This window comes from Schistocerca serialis, chromosome 4, assembly GCF_023864345.2.
Source record: "Schistocerca serialis cubense isolate TAMUIC-IGC-003099 chromosome 4, iqSchSeri2.2, whole genome shotgun sequence".
Lineage (NCBI taxonomy): Eukaryota > Metazoa > Arthropoda > Insecta > Orthoptera > Acrididae > Schistocerca > Schistocerca serialis.
The window spans coordinates 863,486,741-863,502,242 of NC_064641.1; the positions used below are offsets into that span (position 1 = coordinate 863,486,741).

General features: G+C 36.9%; 1 protein-coding gene across 1 annotated transcript in view; it reads right to left on the reverse strand.

The window, feature by feature from the left end:
- LOC126474817 (pancreatic triacylglycerol lipase-like) overlaps positions 1 to 8,128 on the reverse strand; it is a 71,097-nt gene extending 62,969 nt beyond the window's left edge. The window contains exon 1 of the mRNA XM_050102290.1: positions 8,054 to 8,128. Coding sequence (XP_049958247.1) covers positions 8,054 to 8,108 — 55 coding nt within the window. The 5' untranslated portion in view covers positions 8,109 to 8,128. The remainder of the gene's footprint in view (positions 1 to 8,053) is intronic.
- Between the last annotated feature and the right edge of the window lie 7,374 nt (positions 8,129 to 15,502).

Genomic DNA, 15,502 nt, shown 5'->3' on the forward strand with positions numbered 1-15,502 from the left:
TGATGGACAGGGACTTTCAATCATTACAGAGGGTGACTGTAAAAATATCATATGAAATCAGTGGAATGAATCACTTGTGAGTTCTCCGGCAGTCCAGCTATCACAGCCATGTGTAGGGAGTTAAAAAGAATGAGGCACAAAGGTTGAACAGCTCCTCATAAGGAACAGATTTCTGCAGTCAGTGCTAAGTGACACTTAGGTAGTGGAAAGAGCAACATCACTGGGCAAGCTATGGCTGGAAATGATTGATCTGCGTTGATGAATCATGTTAGACCCTGTGGAAATTTGATGGAAGGGTTTGGGTTTGGCTAATGCCTGGGGAACATTACCTGCCATTATGTGCAGTGCTAGCAGTGGAGTACAGAGGAAGTGGTGACACAGTATGGGTATGTTTTTCATCAGACTCTGCTAAATGCAGAAGGAGATTAACATATTTTATATCATTGTATACTGTGTACATAGAGGAACAGTCTGGAAACAATGGTTGTTTGTATCAGCAAGGTGAGCCACCTGGTCATATAGAGGCATCTGTGAGGCAATGGTTTGTGGACAATAATATTCATGAAATGGACTGGCCTGCCCAGAGTCCTGATCTCAGCGAAATAGAGTATCTTTGGGATGAGTCAGAACATTGAGCATGCTCCAGTTCTCAGCATTCAACGTCACTACCTTTCTTGTTTCAGCTCTTGAGGAAGAACAGGGTGCAATTTCTCCCCAGATATTCAGACGTTGTAGTGAAAGCGTCCCCTGCAGAATTCAAGCCATCATAAAAGCAAAAGGTGGACACACCCTGTATTAATCTCCACTAATAGGGAGTCTCAATACTTTTTATCAGATAGTGCAGATCTATAAGACCACTGCAGAGAAGCAGATCAGTCTCTGCTAACAGGCACAGCAAATCAGTCTCTCGACAGCCATCTCTACATTCACAACAGACATTATGTGGGTGATGTTACATGCCTCATATGACTGCAATAGTGAAGTGTCTTGTCACAGAAAGAACTTCTGTATCATGTCACAAGAATTTAGTGAACTTACATTTCATGTATAATACACACTGAAGTGCCCAAAAAACTGGTATAGGATTATTCAAATACAGAGATATGTAAACAAGCAGAATATGGCACTGCAGTTGGCAACAACTCTATAAAACAAAAAGTGTCTGGCATGGTTGTTAGATCTGTTACTGCTGCTGCAATTGCAGGTTATCAAGATTTAAGTGAGTTTGACCATGGTGTTATAGTTGGCACATGAGCAATGGGACACAGCATATTCAAGGCAGTGATAAAGTGGAGATTTTTCCATACAACCATTTCACGAGTGTAGCACGAATATCAGAAATCCGGTAAAACATCAAATCTCCAACATCGCTTTGGCTGGAAAAAGATCTTGAAAGAATGGAGCCAACGATGCCTGAAGAGAATTGTTCAATTATACAGAAGTGCAAACCTTCTGCAAATTGGTGCAGATTTCAATGCTGGGCCATCAACAAGTGTCAGCGTGTGAACCATTCAATTAAGCATTATCGATATTGGCTTTCAGAGTCAAAGGCCCACTTGTGTACTCTTGATGATTGCATGACACAAAGCTTTATGCCTCGGCTGGGCCCACTGACACTGACAATGGACTGTTGATGACTGGAAACATGTTGACTGGTTGTCAAGTCTCATTTCAAATTGTACTGAGTGGATGGATGTGTACACGTATGGAGACAACCTCATGAATCCATGGACCCTGCATGCCAGCAGGGGATTCTTCAAGCTAGTGGTTCATGTCCAGTTGGAGTGATATGGAACCCTTGACATGTCTAGATACAACCCTGACAGGTGACATGCACATAATCCTCCTGTCTGATCATCTGCATCCATTCATGCCGATTGTGCATTCCGACGGACTTAGGCATTTCCAGCAGGACAATGCAATACCCCACACGTCCAGAATTGCTACAGAGTGGCTCCAGGAACACACTTCTGATATTAAACACTCCCACTGGCCACCAAACTCCCCAGACATGAATATTATTGAGTGTATCTGGGATGCCTAGCACCATGCTGTTCAGAACAGATCTCCACTCTCTCATACTCTTACAGATTTATGGATTCATGGTGTCAGTTCCCTCCAGCACTACTTCAGATATTAGTTGAGTCCACGCCACATAGTGTTGCAGCACTTCTGCATGCTCATGGGGGCCCTACATGATATTAGGCAAGTGTACCAGTTTCTTTGGCTCTTCAGTTTAGTTATAAAACTGTAAAATGATTTTCAGTTATCTGCATCTCAGATTTGAGGAACTCTTCATTTTTATTGTGTGCTGTCTGCATAAAGTACTGTGTGGCAAGTGGAATTTTACCAGAACCACTTTAAGGTGAGCAAACTTATACTGAACTTAGCTGCTGAGAGTTTTTAATTTATTGTCTGGAACTGAGGAAGTTCCATAGTCTTTCAATTGCAACATGTGTAAAGTGCTGCTGGGAAAAATGGCTTGTCTGAATCTGGAGAATCTGGATTCAACATACAGATATTAATAAAAAAAAGAACTTGCTTCTTCAAATGAAGATATTTCATCACCCTAATGCAAATTTAAGTGCATTTACTTTACAAGTTTCTGGAACAAGGTTTAGCTACATTTCAGCACAGTAGCTGCCATATCAGCAAGTTGACAGAAGATTGTAGGTAATTGGTTTTGACTACTTTTCTAGTTGTTCGTAGAAGCGGTCAGCTGGTTCTTGCTGAGTGGGTGGAAGTAAGAAGGGACAATCATCAAACTTAAATTAGAAATTAGATGACACAACCTCAATACACCAGGTTCATCAGCTGGGAACGTTAATGAAAAGTCCATGTTTCTGAAATAAACCACTTTCAGCTGTATATGAATTTTACAGCTGAATGTGGTTTGTTTCAGAAGCATGGATTACTTCAGCTGCAGTTGCCCTCAACAGTAAACCATATGTAGTGAAAAGTCAGTCAAATCAAAATAGTTGGGCATAACAATGCAGAAGAAGCTAACAAGGCAAAGTTACTTTGCAGAAGGTGAATTGTGAAGTTCATAAACTTTTTTTACCCTAGTATCAAAGTTTAATACAGTGAATCAGTGAGTAATGAAATCTAATGACTTCCTATCTACTTCAATTGTTGTGTATCTGAAATACTGGGAACCGAGAGGTTCCGATATGTTGCTGCCACAGTCACCACCGATGTATCTGTGGCCTACATCACTGCCACGTCATCACAGCTGTGGTGTTCAGCTTTACTAATAGCTGCAACTCCACTCCAACCTCTCCTCCCTTCTCACCTGCAGTATGCAATGCCAATTGTCACTGCACCACACCCACATCATATGCTGATGCCAACCACAGAGGTTAAGTCAAGAGTATTTGTTTTACTTATTAGTTACAGCTAACAGACTAGCCAACATGGAAAGTAATGAAGGACTTGACTTAGCTGAGATAACATTATTCGGAACAAAACAGTTTTGACAACTCAGGAATGCCTTCAATTCAGCCAATGTATGAAACACCTGTAGAATTAGTTCATATACCAACCAAACGTGTATAAAGACAGCAGCACAAATGACCATAGGTTTGCTTGAGCCTTGGGAGAGCATCACTAAGATACTGAAGAACTTCAACTGGCAGATGCTTGAAGATAGAGTGTACTTACAAGGTTTCTAGAAGCACATTTAAATAAGGAATCTAGAAGAATACCAGAATCCTCTATGTATTGCTCCTGTAGGAACTGTTAAGTAAAAATTCACATCAATTAGATCATGCATAGAGGTATTTGAATAACCATTCTTTCTGCACTCCATACAGAAATGGAACACGAAGAAGCCCTAACAAATGGTACTGGGAAGTACTCTCTGCCATGCACTTCACAGCAGTTTAGAAAGTGTAGTTGTAGATCTAAAGTTGGCTTTACTGCCTACAGTAACTTCTTGTTGCTGTATGATGAAACCATAGACAGAATGGGGATTGTTTTTTCACTGACCTATTTAAAATATCAGATGCAAAACAATGTATCTTAATCAATACTGCAATGACATTCCCTGAATCAGCAAATACAAAAGACCTGTTCCCATATAGTAGTAGATACAGTACATGGGCGCTAGGTGCCTTATGATGCTGTGAAATAGTTTTTGAAAGACATGACTCTTTGTCATGAAACTTCAATGGTCTTCATTGACAACCACCTGATCCATGTACAGTGTTGGTCACCTATGCTAAGTTTGGTTGGTTCATGAGGTACAACAATTATGCCTGATTTAAACAAAGTTGTACAGTAACTTCTTGTTGCTGTATGATGAAACCATAGACAGAATGACAGAATGGGGATTGTTTTTTCACTGACCTATTTAAAATATCAGATGCAAAACAATGTATCTTAATCAATACTGCAATGACATTCCCTGAATCAGCAAATACAAAAGACCTGTTCCCATATAGTAGTAGATACAGTACATGGGCGCTAGGTGCCTTATGATGTTGTGAAATAGTTTTTGAAAGACATGACTCTTTGTCACGAAACTTCAATGGTCTTCATTGACAACCACCTGATCCATGTACAGTGTTGGTCACCTATGCTAAGTTTGGTTGGTTCATGAGGTACAACAATTATGCCTGATTTAAACAAAGTTGTAACTACTTAAACTACCACTTAAACACTAGAAAGTGTAAATATAATTGTATTTAATATATGAAGTTGTAAAATAGAAATCTACAGGAACCATTTTTCCCATTAGACATAATAACTCCATGGAACAACTGGTTTTAAGCTGTGCTGTATTTGAGAAGTTACTTTCTTGATACGGTAAGCATCTTTAAGTTGCCTAGAACGGTCAGGTGAAAAATAATGTCAAGAACAGTTGGGTTGGGGGTCTGTGGGACCCAATAAATAAATCACTTGTAACAATTGACAAACAGTATGTTTGGATCAAATGTCGAATTTTGATTTTGATTAGGTACTACTAAATGCTATAGTGACATTAGTTCAGCTTTCAGCATCATACAACAATTACTGTAAAAAAAAACTGAAACATATACATCTTTGTAGTACTAAATGTCAGTAAACTGAAAATACAAGTAAATTTGACTGAAATAAGAATATAAATGAGAGTAGGTTGTAGAAATAAGAAGCAAAAATGATGAACTTTCATTGTATAAATGGAAATCATGAATTTGAAGAATAGTTAATGAAATATCATCCTCTATAGTTATCACTTTTCAAAACAGTCGCCGCAAACCATTTCTGCACGCGCCAAGCATAACCACAATTTGGAAACTTTGCAAAAGTATTTAGTTTTGCTGTCCTTGCATTTGTGACATCTTCTCCTTCTCCCTGGTTGTGGATCTTTGAGTATTCTTTGTTCTTTGGTACTGGAGAGATTAGAGGCAAGCCTGTAAATACTGCGTGGGGGTTTTGGTTGGGTTGCACACATTGTCAAATATGGTGTTATGAGAGACTTTCCTAGTGTTCTGAGGTATTCTTGTCTAACTGATACATTTTTGTTGGCTTTGAACACAATGTAGCCATTGAGAGCTGCAATATTCAACAAGTGAAAAAACAGACGCAGAGGCCACGGTCTTGTCCCTCTAGCAACAGTATATTCACCACACATAGCTTCAACGACGTCTGCGCCGCCCTTGGTTTTGTTGTAGTACATTATTATACTTGGTTTTTTCTTTCCACCGCTGTCACTGTCAATTTCATCATCACGGTGCATTGATGACAAAAGGAGTACTGATTTATTCCATTTTGGTACATATGAAAGTAATGTGACATCTTTCTGAAAACCAAACATACATGAGTACTCTTCTTTACACTTTTTGGGTAAAAAGTCAAACGGAATTTCAGGCTTATTTTTTTTAACGTACCAACAGCAGTAACATTCTTTTTTTGCAATAGTTTTTTGATGATTGTGTAAGAAGTAAACCAATTGTCTATCGTCAGATTTCTTCCAGACCCTTTTACTGGGTGTACAATATGGAAAACAACATCATCTACCTTATTACTGACTTTGTACGGTCCTTGAGGTTGTGCACCTGCATAAACTTCCAAATGTTTTACATAGTACATTTTAGAACAAGCCAGGATGAAGACCTTGATCCCATACTTGGCAGGTTTATTTGGGATATACATCCTGAACGTGCACCTGCCTCTGTATGGCACGAGCATTTCGTCCAAAGTAACATTTTCTGATGAAGCAAAATATGCTTTGCAGTTGGAGACAAAGATATCAAGAATGGTTCTTATGGCAGCAAGATTACCTTGTGCTTTTCTTTCTTCCCTACTATGGATGTCGTCAAACTTGATACAACAAGTCAAAAATCTGAACTTCTTTGTGACATACTTGCACAAAAGATTTCTATTCCTGTCCCATCTGTATTCCAAATGTCTTCAATATTCATTTTACCACCATGCAATGTTCCAGCTAAATATAGTAGGCCAAAATATACCTTCAGCTCATCAAAACTGGTAGGCCTAGCCATGTTCAGGTCACTTGCATTATCGTTTCGAACTGAATCAATATAGATATTGGTTAATTCAAGAACTGTATCAATCAATGCATTGCTAAAAAATAACTGCCATGATTCTAGCGGTGAATGTACATCCATCGCAGCTCGAATACTTCCAGGCAAATGCATTGTAATTATGTTGTGACATCTTGTTCGAATGCTTTGTGGGAAGCACATTTTTTGCCATTTAGTTGCTTCATTCCTTCCTTTGTAATACTGTATAGGTGACGTAACTGAGTCAGTTAGAGAAGCTGTACTTGAATCAGCAATAGCAGGTGCATCGGTGTCGGCAGATGACTGAACATCTTCCTCTTCATCAGCACTTATTTCACCATTGCTGTCATGATAACTGTTTATTTCGAAGTCTGGGGTCTGCATCAGAATCGTCTGCTTCATTCTGATCATCATACAAAATTCTGCAAATTTCACTGTAAGAAAGACTTTCTCTTGCCGTGTTATACTGCAGACTACTGACAATGATAATTCGGTGTTAGTATATCACATATAGTTCACAAAATAACTAGTTACTCAATGATACACCAAAATAAAAATGGGGTTGCACCGGCAGAAATTAGTTACGTAAACGGTCGGGCTGGGTCTGACAGACCCGCACACTTTTTGAAAGACTGCCAAACAACGACTAAACAAATAAAAACCTTATTCACGACAATAATGATTTCTCTCAGATGTTTCAGGAAGGTAGCAGGGCGCTCGAGTCAAATCAGCAACTATAAGAATATAAATTCAGAGAAACAAAAACTAGTGGGTCTCACAGACCCAGCCCAACTGTTCTAGGGTTAACTGTGATCAAATTTTTTTTATAAGGCAGCAGGAATAGGAATTGTGAAATATTGTGCCCATCAGTCAGCTTAACTTAACTCTGCATGGAGGCTCCAGATATCCAAGATCAAATCTACTGTACCCAAAACCTAAAAATCAGGAATTAAATTTTGAATCACATGTGAGTTACAGTGGTCTGACACAATTGAAAAATTACTACAGTTACTAATTACATGACGACAAGTAGCATGTAAAGATGCATATCGCAAGTTACTTAGCCTGCAAACAGTAAAATCGCCATCCAGTGCTGACAGTGAGCAGATTTTTTTCTCACTACAATGTTATTACAGATGAGAAGCCTAACTTTCAAGAATGTAATCTAATTACAATATTTTTTTAGCAATAAAAATGCATATTAAAAAAATCTGCTGTGAAATGACACTTTTGTTTCTTTCTTAAGAGAGACATTAATAGTTAATGAAGCAATTGCCAGCTACAAAATGTAACATTCATAATCAGAGGAAAAATTCAGGGTCTTTTAAATGAACATGTGTAATCATTTCTATACATATATTATACACTTACTAATTTGACCAAAAATATATTCTAATTGCACCAAAAATAGATGACAATTTGGCCGAAAATATATGCTAAGTTTGCATGTCCCTAGCAACTGCAGAGATTTACTTCAACACAACAGAATTATTAAAAGCTGGTGCTACCATATAGTCTGGATACTTCTAAGACTGATAAATACTTACTTTTTGCTGAAGCAATTGTGACACCAGTGAAGAACAAAATACGGAAAAATAGCATGATGAATTCTTTGAATTTCAAGCACTAAATCTGCTCTTAAAGGAAAACATGAACTGCGGTAACTGATTATCAATCAAGGTTGTCTATTTGTCACCTTGGAATTTGAGCACTGATTCTTATCATTACATTATCAGCTACCAGAAAACCAGAAAGCTGTGTTCACTGATAATATCCAAAAACTCTCACAATATTAATGGGTACAGCCAAAAAACTGAAGAATGACATGTTCTAGCTTTGTTAGTTCCCTCATATATGAGCACAATATATATTTTGTGCATAACATTAAGCAGTAAAGAAAGAAAGAAAGAAATGGAAAAAACATAAGGAAAAACACAATAAATTTGTAGCTTTAGAGAAAAGGAGTTCTACAACATTCTTGTAAGTTATTTGCATATTGTGTAATGGATTACAAATTCCCTATGTAAATGTAAAAGAAAACGTTTAATGACCTAAATCAGAAATAAAAATGAACAGTATATGAATCGCACCAGGTATGCAAGAAAAAGAAGAAATATAAATCTCATGTTTCCTCCGTTGTGAAAAAAGTGGAAACGATGACACCAAATGAGGAAAAATAAATGAAATAAGTATAGTCTTACAGTACATATGTGGTGGCAGGTCAGCTGCTTCAGTGGCCCCACAGTGCCTGGAGGCAAAAATGTTTATGTGTGTGTTGATTTGTGCATGTATGGATATATATGCACATGCGTCTGCGTGTGTGTTTTTTGTGTGGGTTTTTTTCTCAGTCTGATGAAGGACTGTCTGATAGAATAGCCTATTTTAAATATGACTGTCTGCTATTCAAAGGCTCTTCTATGTGATGAGCAGCAATCTACCTCTGTTCATATTGTTATTCCAGTCCAAGTTTTCTATAAGAATAACAACACGTGGTGCTTACTTTCGAACATCCTGTAGAGAACTGTTTAATGTAGTGGTCACCAAACTTTTTCAGTTATGAGCCAATACTGACATCATGGGGTGACAGCTTGGGTCACATAGGAAAGGGCTGTGGCAATGCGAAGAGTGTAAAGTGGCTAATCAAAGAGAAATTTTATTTTCACCAAACCATGGTTACTGACAGAAGCTTATCACTTACATATTTGGAATATAGATACTATAAAGTACCATACCAAATATTTTAAAGTGAAAAATAAGATATTGGATCTACATGCATCTTTCAAATGCTTACACTGTGACCATTTTTTAATATCTAAGTGGGTACAGTGACCAGTGCCATTGCAACAGGATCCTTTGTTTGTTTTCCTGCTTTCCAGACATATTTTCCAAGCATCTTGACGTCCTACTATCTGAAACAATACCAAGCAGTTGCAGCAGACTATTTCCAATTGGACTTTTACATTAGGCCAAATATAACAGCACAGAGATGGCTTTAAATGGTACAACTTAATTAATTCAAAATTGTCACAAATGGATAGGATGGTGTATGATGGCTGTGTGTGTAAAAGGGATTAGAAGTTAGTTTAATCTGTTGAAGTAAGAATGTTTTTTTTTATTTATTTTATTTTTTTAAATACCTAAGTCTTACTGGGGTGAACACCTGGGACACTTTTCATGATGAGTTGTATGTCTACTTTTACTGATCAAACACCATGTCAGCATTAGTGATCCACAGAAGAAACTACAAACTGAAATAAATAACAAGAAACTATGTTTGTTCGCCAAAAGCCATTGATGTTGTAAACAGATAATTACTCTCCACAAAATTGAGATAAGAAGAATAATATAAAGGATTCATCTTACATCTGATGACTCAAAAACATAATTTTTTTTTAAATAGCAGAACAAGCTTCCTCTGTCACTCTCACTACCAACAATGGCGATGTATATCGGAATTAGTCTGACCACTTCTCGGCAAGCAGCAGCGCTGTTCAGGGAAAAACTATGGAATGACTATTCTCCCCATCCTGGCCACATTACAACACTTTCCCCTATCAAACTTACTATTAATTGGTAACCTACATAAATTAGTATGTTACATTAATTAATAGCAGTAATTGCAATATGAGATACAATGACAAATGTTTACTAAATGTTTTGAATGTCATTTTTCCTTTACTCATTACATTGTGCTGCAACAGATTTAATTTGATTTCCTATTACTTATGAACAATATCTATCACATTTTAAGATGACTATCTCTGTAATGTATATTCACAAATCCATGTTACTTCTGTTTGGTATTTCTACCACGCAGCTGATCAGTGCACTCTTGTGAGTTGTCAGCACTGGAAGACAAACAATCAAATATTTCCCCTCTCACTTCTATTAATGCCACAGTGGTCACGCTATTTTCCACTCAACACCTAATCGAAGCGGCAAACTTGACTTAGCTCACAGCCAAATTCACCAGCGTCATTTAAAATCAAGCGCATCTTAAAATATTACTGTCCCTCTAACTATTTTTGTTTTTTACTGAGCAAGAAAAATACTCTCTTAAGAAGCTCTTAACATTAGTTAGCATTTCTGGATTCTTCTGTTAGTTGCTAGAAGCACATTAATATGAAATATTATGAAAACCACAGGCTGCATCACTGGTTTAAGGAGTTAGGTATTTTAACTACAGCGTCACAGTACATATTTTATCTCATAAAATTTGCAGTAAATAACCCATTAGTGCTGAAGGAATAATGACATCCATACCTACAACAGTAGAAGAGAAAATGAACTCCATTAAAACTGACTGTAGCTTACAAAAATCTTTGATCACCTATTCAGTGATTTGAAATCCCTGGCACAGCAAAGCCAAATTTGAAAGAAAGCAGCAAAAGTTCCTTCTAATTAATTCCTTCTATTTCACAGAAGAATTTATATTTAAAAATTCATAGCTTATTTTGTGCAAAAGTATTAAATACTTACTTGTATTATTAAATTAAATACTCTCTCTCTCTCTTTTACTTCAAGTAGCAGTCATTTGTCTGTTATGGTGCCCATCTCTTCCTCAATCTTCCAAGACTTTTTTGACCTATCATATTACAATTTCTGACTTTGAAAGGAAACTTTTGATTAAACTGAGATGTCCACTTCATTTTCTTCCATTGTCTGCAATTTTTTTCTTACATTAAATATGTTAAAACTGAATTCTATCTTAATGTCATTGTTTCTTAATATGTCAACTTTGGTACAGGCTTTCACAGACCTAAAAATTTCATTTCACCTGCGTGTATCTTTATTTCTTGTTTGTAAATGACCCATGACTCACTTCCATGGAGTAATATGAGGTTGGCCAATATTTTATAAAACTTAATCCATTTTATTTTTTGTGTTTTGTTTCTAAGGTATCTGTTTACTGTCCAAAATTTGTTTCCAAATTTTGCTAGTGTCTTGTCTACATGATATATTATCTTTTGATACTCATATGTGATATCACATCCCAGATAATCAGAATGGTGTAATGGATCATACTATTTTTTCTTTGCTCTTTTTTTTATACTTGTAAGCCAGATATAAACAATGGTAAAGTAACATGTTATTTTGTGCCAGTGATAATGTTGTGATACAAAACAAAAAAAAGGAGATACATTCTGCAATTGGTTAATTTCTGTATCTTCACCTGTTTGTCTCTATAAGTGGTATGACAAGCTCCGCCACACCAGTATTGTTAAAAAATGTGTATTCCAACTGTACATTAAAAAAGTATTATAAAATTTATTAGGAAAACCAAGTTTATTTATATTCATATCAATAACACTGACTGTTCATCACTTCACCCCTGCCGAGAATCCTGCATCAAAAGGATCGAAGCAGACAAGAGGAATTTGCATAAGCAGCAGAGGGGCAATCCAGTAACAGCATTTTCATAATCAGCTCTATGCACAATGGAACTATTAAGAAGAAGTATGTAACTTTAAATAATGAATATTGATCTTAACTGTATTGATATTGAAGCTCTGTTATTATTAGTTCTGGTTAAAGTTCACCCAGGATGTGTGTACTTTCCAATTTCTTTCAATTATTCTTTCCAATTTTTTTAATTATTAGAATAGCAAATTACTAATCAGTTTCCATTATTTTATGCCTGCTCCCCTATATGCCACTATTCAATGGCAACTGTTTAAAGGACGGCGCTGAGTGGAATATGAACAGACCTTTTAATTGTTGAGATAAATTTTTGAGATAAATGATACATTTTATCATTACAACACGCTAATGAGACTTTTGTTGTATTTGTTACATGTCTGTGAGATTGGGACCAATAAAAACTTGAAGGATCAAATTAAAATTAAATTCTGCCTACAAACGAGATGCGCCGGGAATGCTGATTTCAGCAGTAAAGGTAAGAAGCTGCTATGCTGTATGCTTATATGGCTGTGCTTGGTGCCGTCTCTCTCGCACTAGATAATCTCTTATCCTTCCAATTAATATCCTTTATGGAAAGTGCACTTCTAAAAAAAAGTCAAAAATTTGTATAAGATCAACATTAAAGTGAAAGATAGCTCAGCAAGTTCTATAAGACTGTATCAGAGAATAATCAGATTCATTAGTGAACATGCAGATAAATCTACTTTAACTGAAAAATAACAATACAGACAAAATTTCATTTTTAAATTTTTTCGTAATTTTGTTAAACACTGTTCACAATGGAGTCAAAGAAAATGGCTATTATTGAAAACTCATTACAAAATGCAATATCACAAGATGTCAGAAATCTGAACTTGGTAACAGTTGAAAGTAATGCCCCAACTCATGAACTGGGCAGTGGCTACCAAAACAACGAGACTGGCTTCCCACTACTAAAAAATTATGACACTGGTAATATAACTAGTCATGATGTCACTTTTATGATGCTCGATGAGACAATTTCTCAGTTCTCACCAGGAAACAGTTTTTCAAATAGTGAAACTAAAGCGCGTGACACCAAAACTACTTCTATTTTTTCATGATGTTGCAAATACAAGAACAGGAAACAGTTCATAAAAGCAATGTAAATACTAGAGAGAGACACAATTTGACACAGTTCATGCAACTAATAATACAACAGTTTACAAAACTACAGGAATTTCAGCAGAGCATAACACAGCAGCTTAAAGGTATAGGACAACAGGTTACACACCAAAATCAGGAATTTAACAATTTCAAGAGTAGTATTAGTCAACAGTTCAGTGAGGTGAATAGAACTATACACACTGAGTTATTGGACAAACTATCTGGGAAGTTGACAGAGCTAGGTAAACAACTAAAGCTGTGATGCTAGATAAGGGCAGCACCCTTGCTGAAAAGGTAGTGTCAGAGTGCAAAATTTATGTAGATACTGCAGAAGAAGCTCTAAAAGGGAAAGAAAGTCAACTTCTAGCTAAAATAGATTAAGGTGTAAAGGAAGCAGAGGAAAGGTTACGAGGCAGTATTGCTAAAACTACTGACAGTCCAAAACAACATTTGACAGAAAACAAATCCATGCTTTTAGAGAAGTTGGATACATTCACTCCTTACTCACAATATGGCCCTAGCCCATAGAAGGAAAATAGTGAAGGTTGCAGAATGCAGCAACACTTGCCAGCAGCTGTAACTGTCGAGCAAGTGCAGTTGCCATGCGCTACGCCACAAGTGAACATAAAAACGCCTGTCACTGACAGTGCAGTATATTTTTCAACATTACTTGCAGATGAGGGATTACTTAGGCATTGAAAATTTCTTATATTTACCTCTGAAGGGAATAGAACATGCCCCATGGTCCTTATCAGAGCATTTTGAAGATTTGTAGTTGGACATACAAAGTGTGACGTTCTGCTATGGACTACAGACATGGCAGAACATTGCCACTGCTATGAACTGTTTGAAACAGCCTTGCTGGGTAAATATTGGTCTGAGGCCATGCAAGAGAGGCTCAGACATGAAGCATTCAACACAGCTTGGATTCCAAAAACATTGGTCATGGAAAAGCCAACTTGCACTTTCTCATACAACATTCTGCAAGCCATAGATAAAGGCTGACAGAAAATGCAGTAATTCTTGACTTCCAAACGGCATTTAGCTTGCTACCTCACCTACATTTATTATTGAAAGAAAGATATTGTGCTGAAGTTGCAGTTTTCTCACTGTAGCCACGCATCTGTCAGGCACTAGTATTTATTGTCTATTATAGAGATAGTGTTTCCTTTTCAACCACATTTGGGCTCATCTAGGCAATTAAAACTTGAGCTTTTTATTTATTTCTTTATTTATTACGAATTCTGTGAACCCATATGGTGCTGAATCACAAGGATGAGTCAGGTACATATTATTATATATATATACAATAAACAAATGAACAATAATAACAAATTTTATCAAATTGGCGAGTAAGCTTAAAAGTTGAAGTAAAATTAATAATAATAATATGAAAAGGACAAACTGCTACTCAGCATATAGAGTGGTGTTGAGTTGCAACAGGCACAACAAAAACACTGCTATACATTTGAGCTTTCAGCCTTCTTCTAAAGTAGAGAACACACACACATTCACACAAGCACAACTCGCATACACATGGCCACTGTCTCTGGCCATTGAGGTCAGACAGTGAGCAACAGCACCTGATGGCAGAAGCAGTCCATGGGTGAAGGGGGTAAGGAGGAGGCTAGGATGGGGAGGGGGAGGGCAAGCATGGTAAGGGAGGGGGACAGTCTACTGTTGTTTGTGGGAGCATGCAGTGATGTGGTGAGCACCAGGGTATGGTTGCTACGTGGATTTGTGAGGTAATGGGGCATGGGGATTGAAAGTGGGAAAGGAGAGAGAAGGAAACTCATCTCTTCTACATGGTGAGTTCTAAACAAATTTGACATGAAAGCAAAGAGATCAATATGTGGTGCTGTGGTTTCACTTAGGTCATTTCTCTTTTGTGCAATGGTGAGAGAAATAGCCTGATACTCCTTGCATCAATTCCAGTGCTAGAAGAATGAGTGTGTTGGGTGATCAGATGAATCTTATCAAAGTAAATGTTGATACAATGGCAATTTGGACTCTGAAATTGTATCACCAGCTGATTATGTTGTTGGCACCTAATACGTTATTTGCTTCTATGAAACTGACAATACTTATAGGTACAATAAAAACAAAAGGGGAGAACTACACAACAACAGTCAAATAATGACCGCTACCCATATTACGATAATGCAACAGCTTCATTATTGGGTCAGTTACAAAAGTTAGAAAAAAACAGTTCTGATACTGTCTCATTTTAGACACTATAGTGTATTTTGGAATTAAAGGGAATACTTAAAAATCACACATAGCACAGTAGCCATCATCAGTGAATTGGAAGTTACATTTGGTAAAATAAGTACATTTGCTCAGCAATTAAAACAAGTGTCACAAAAAGCAAATGACTACCCACAAGAGAAAATGAATTACCATTGCCTAAAGATTGTGCAGAGAGAATTACATGGAAAAGGGAAAGAAGT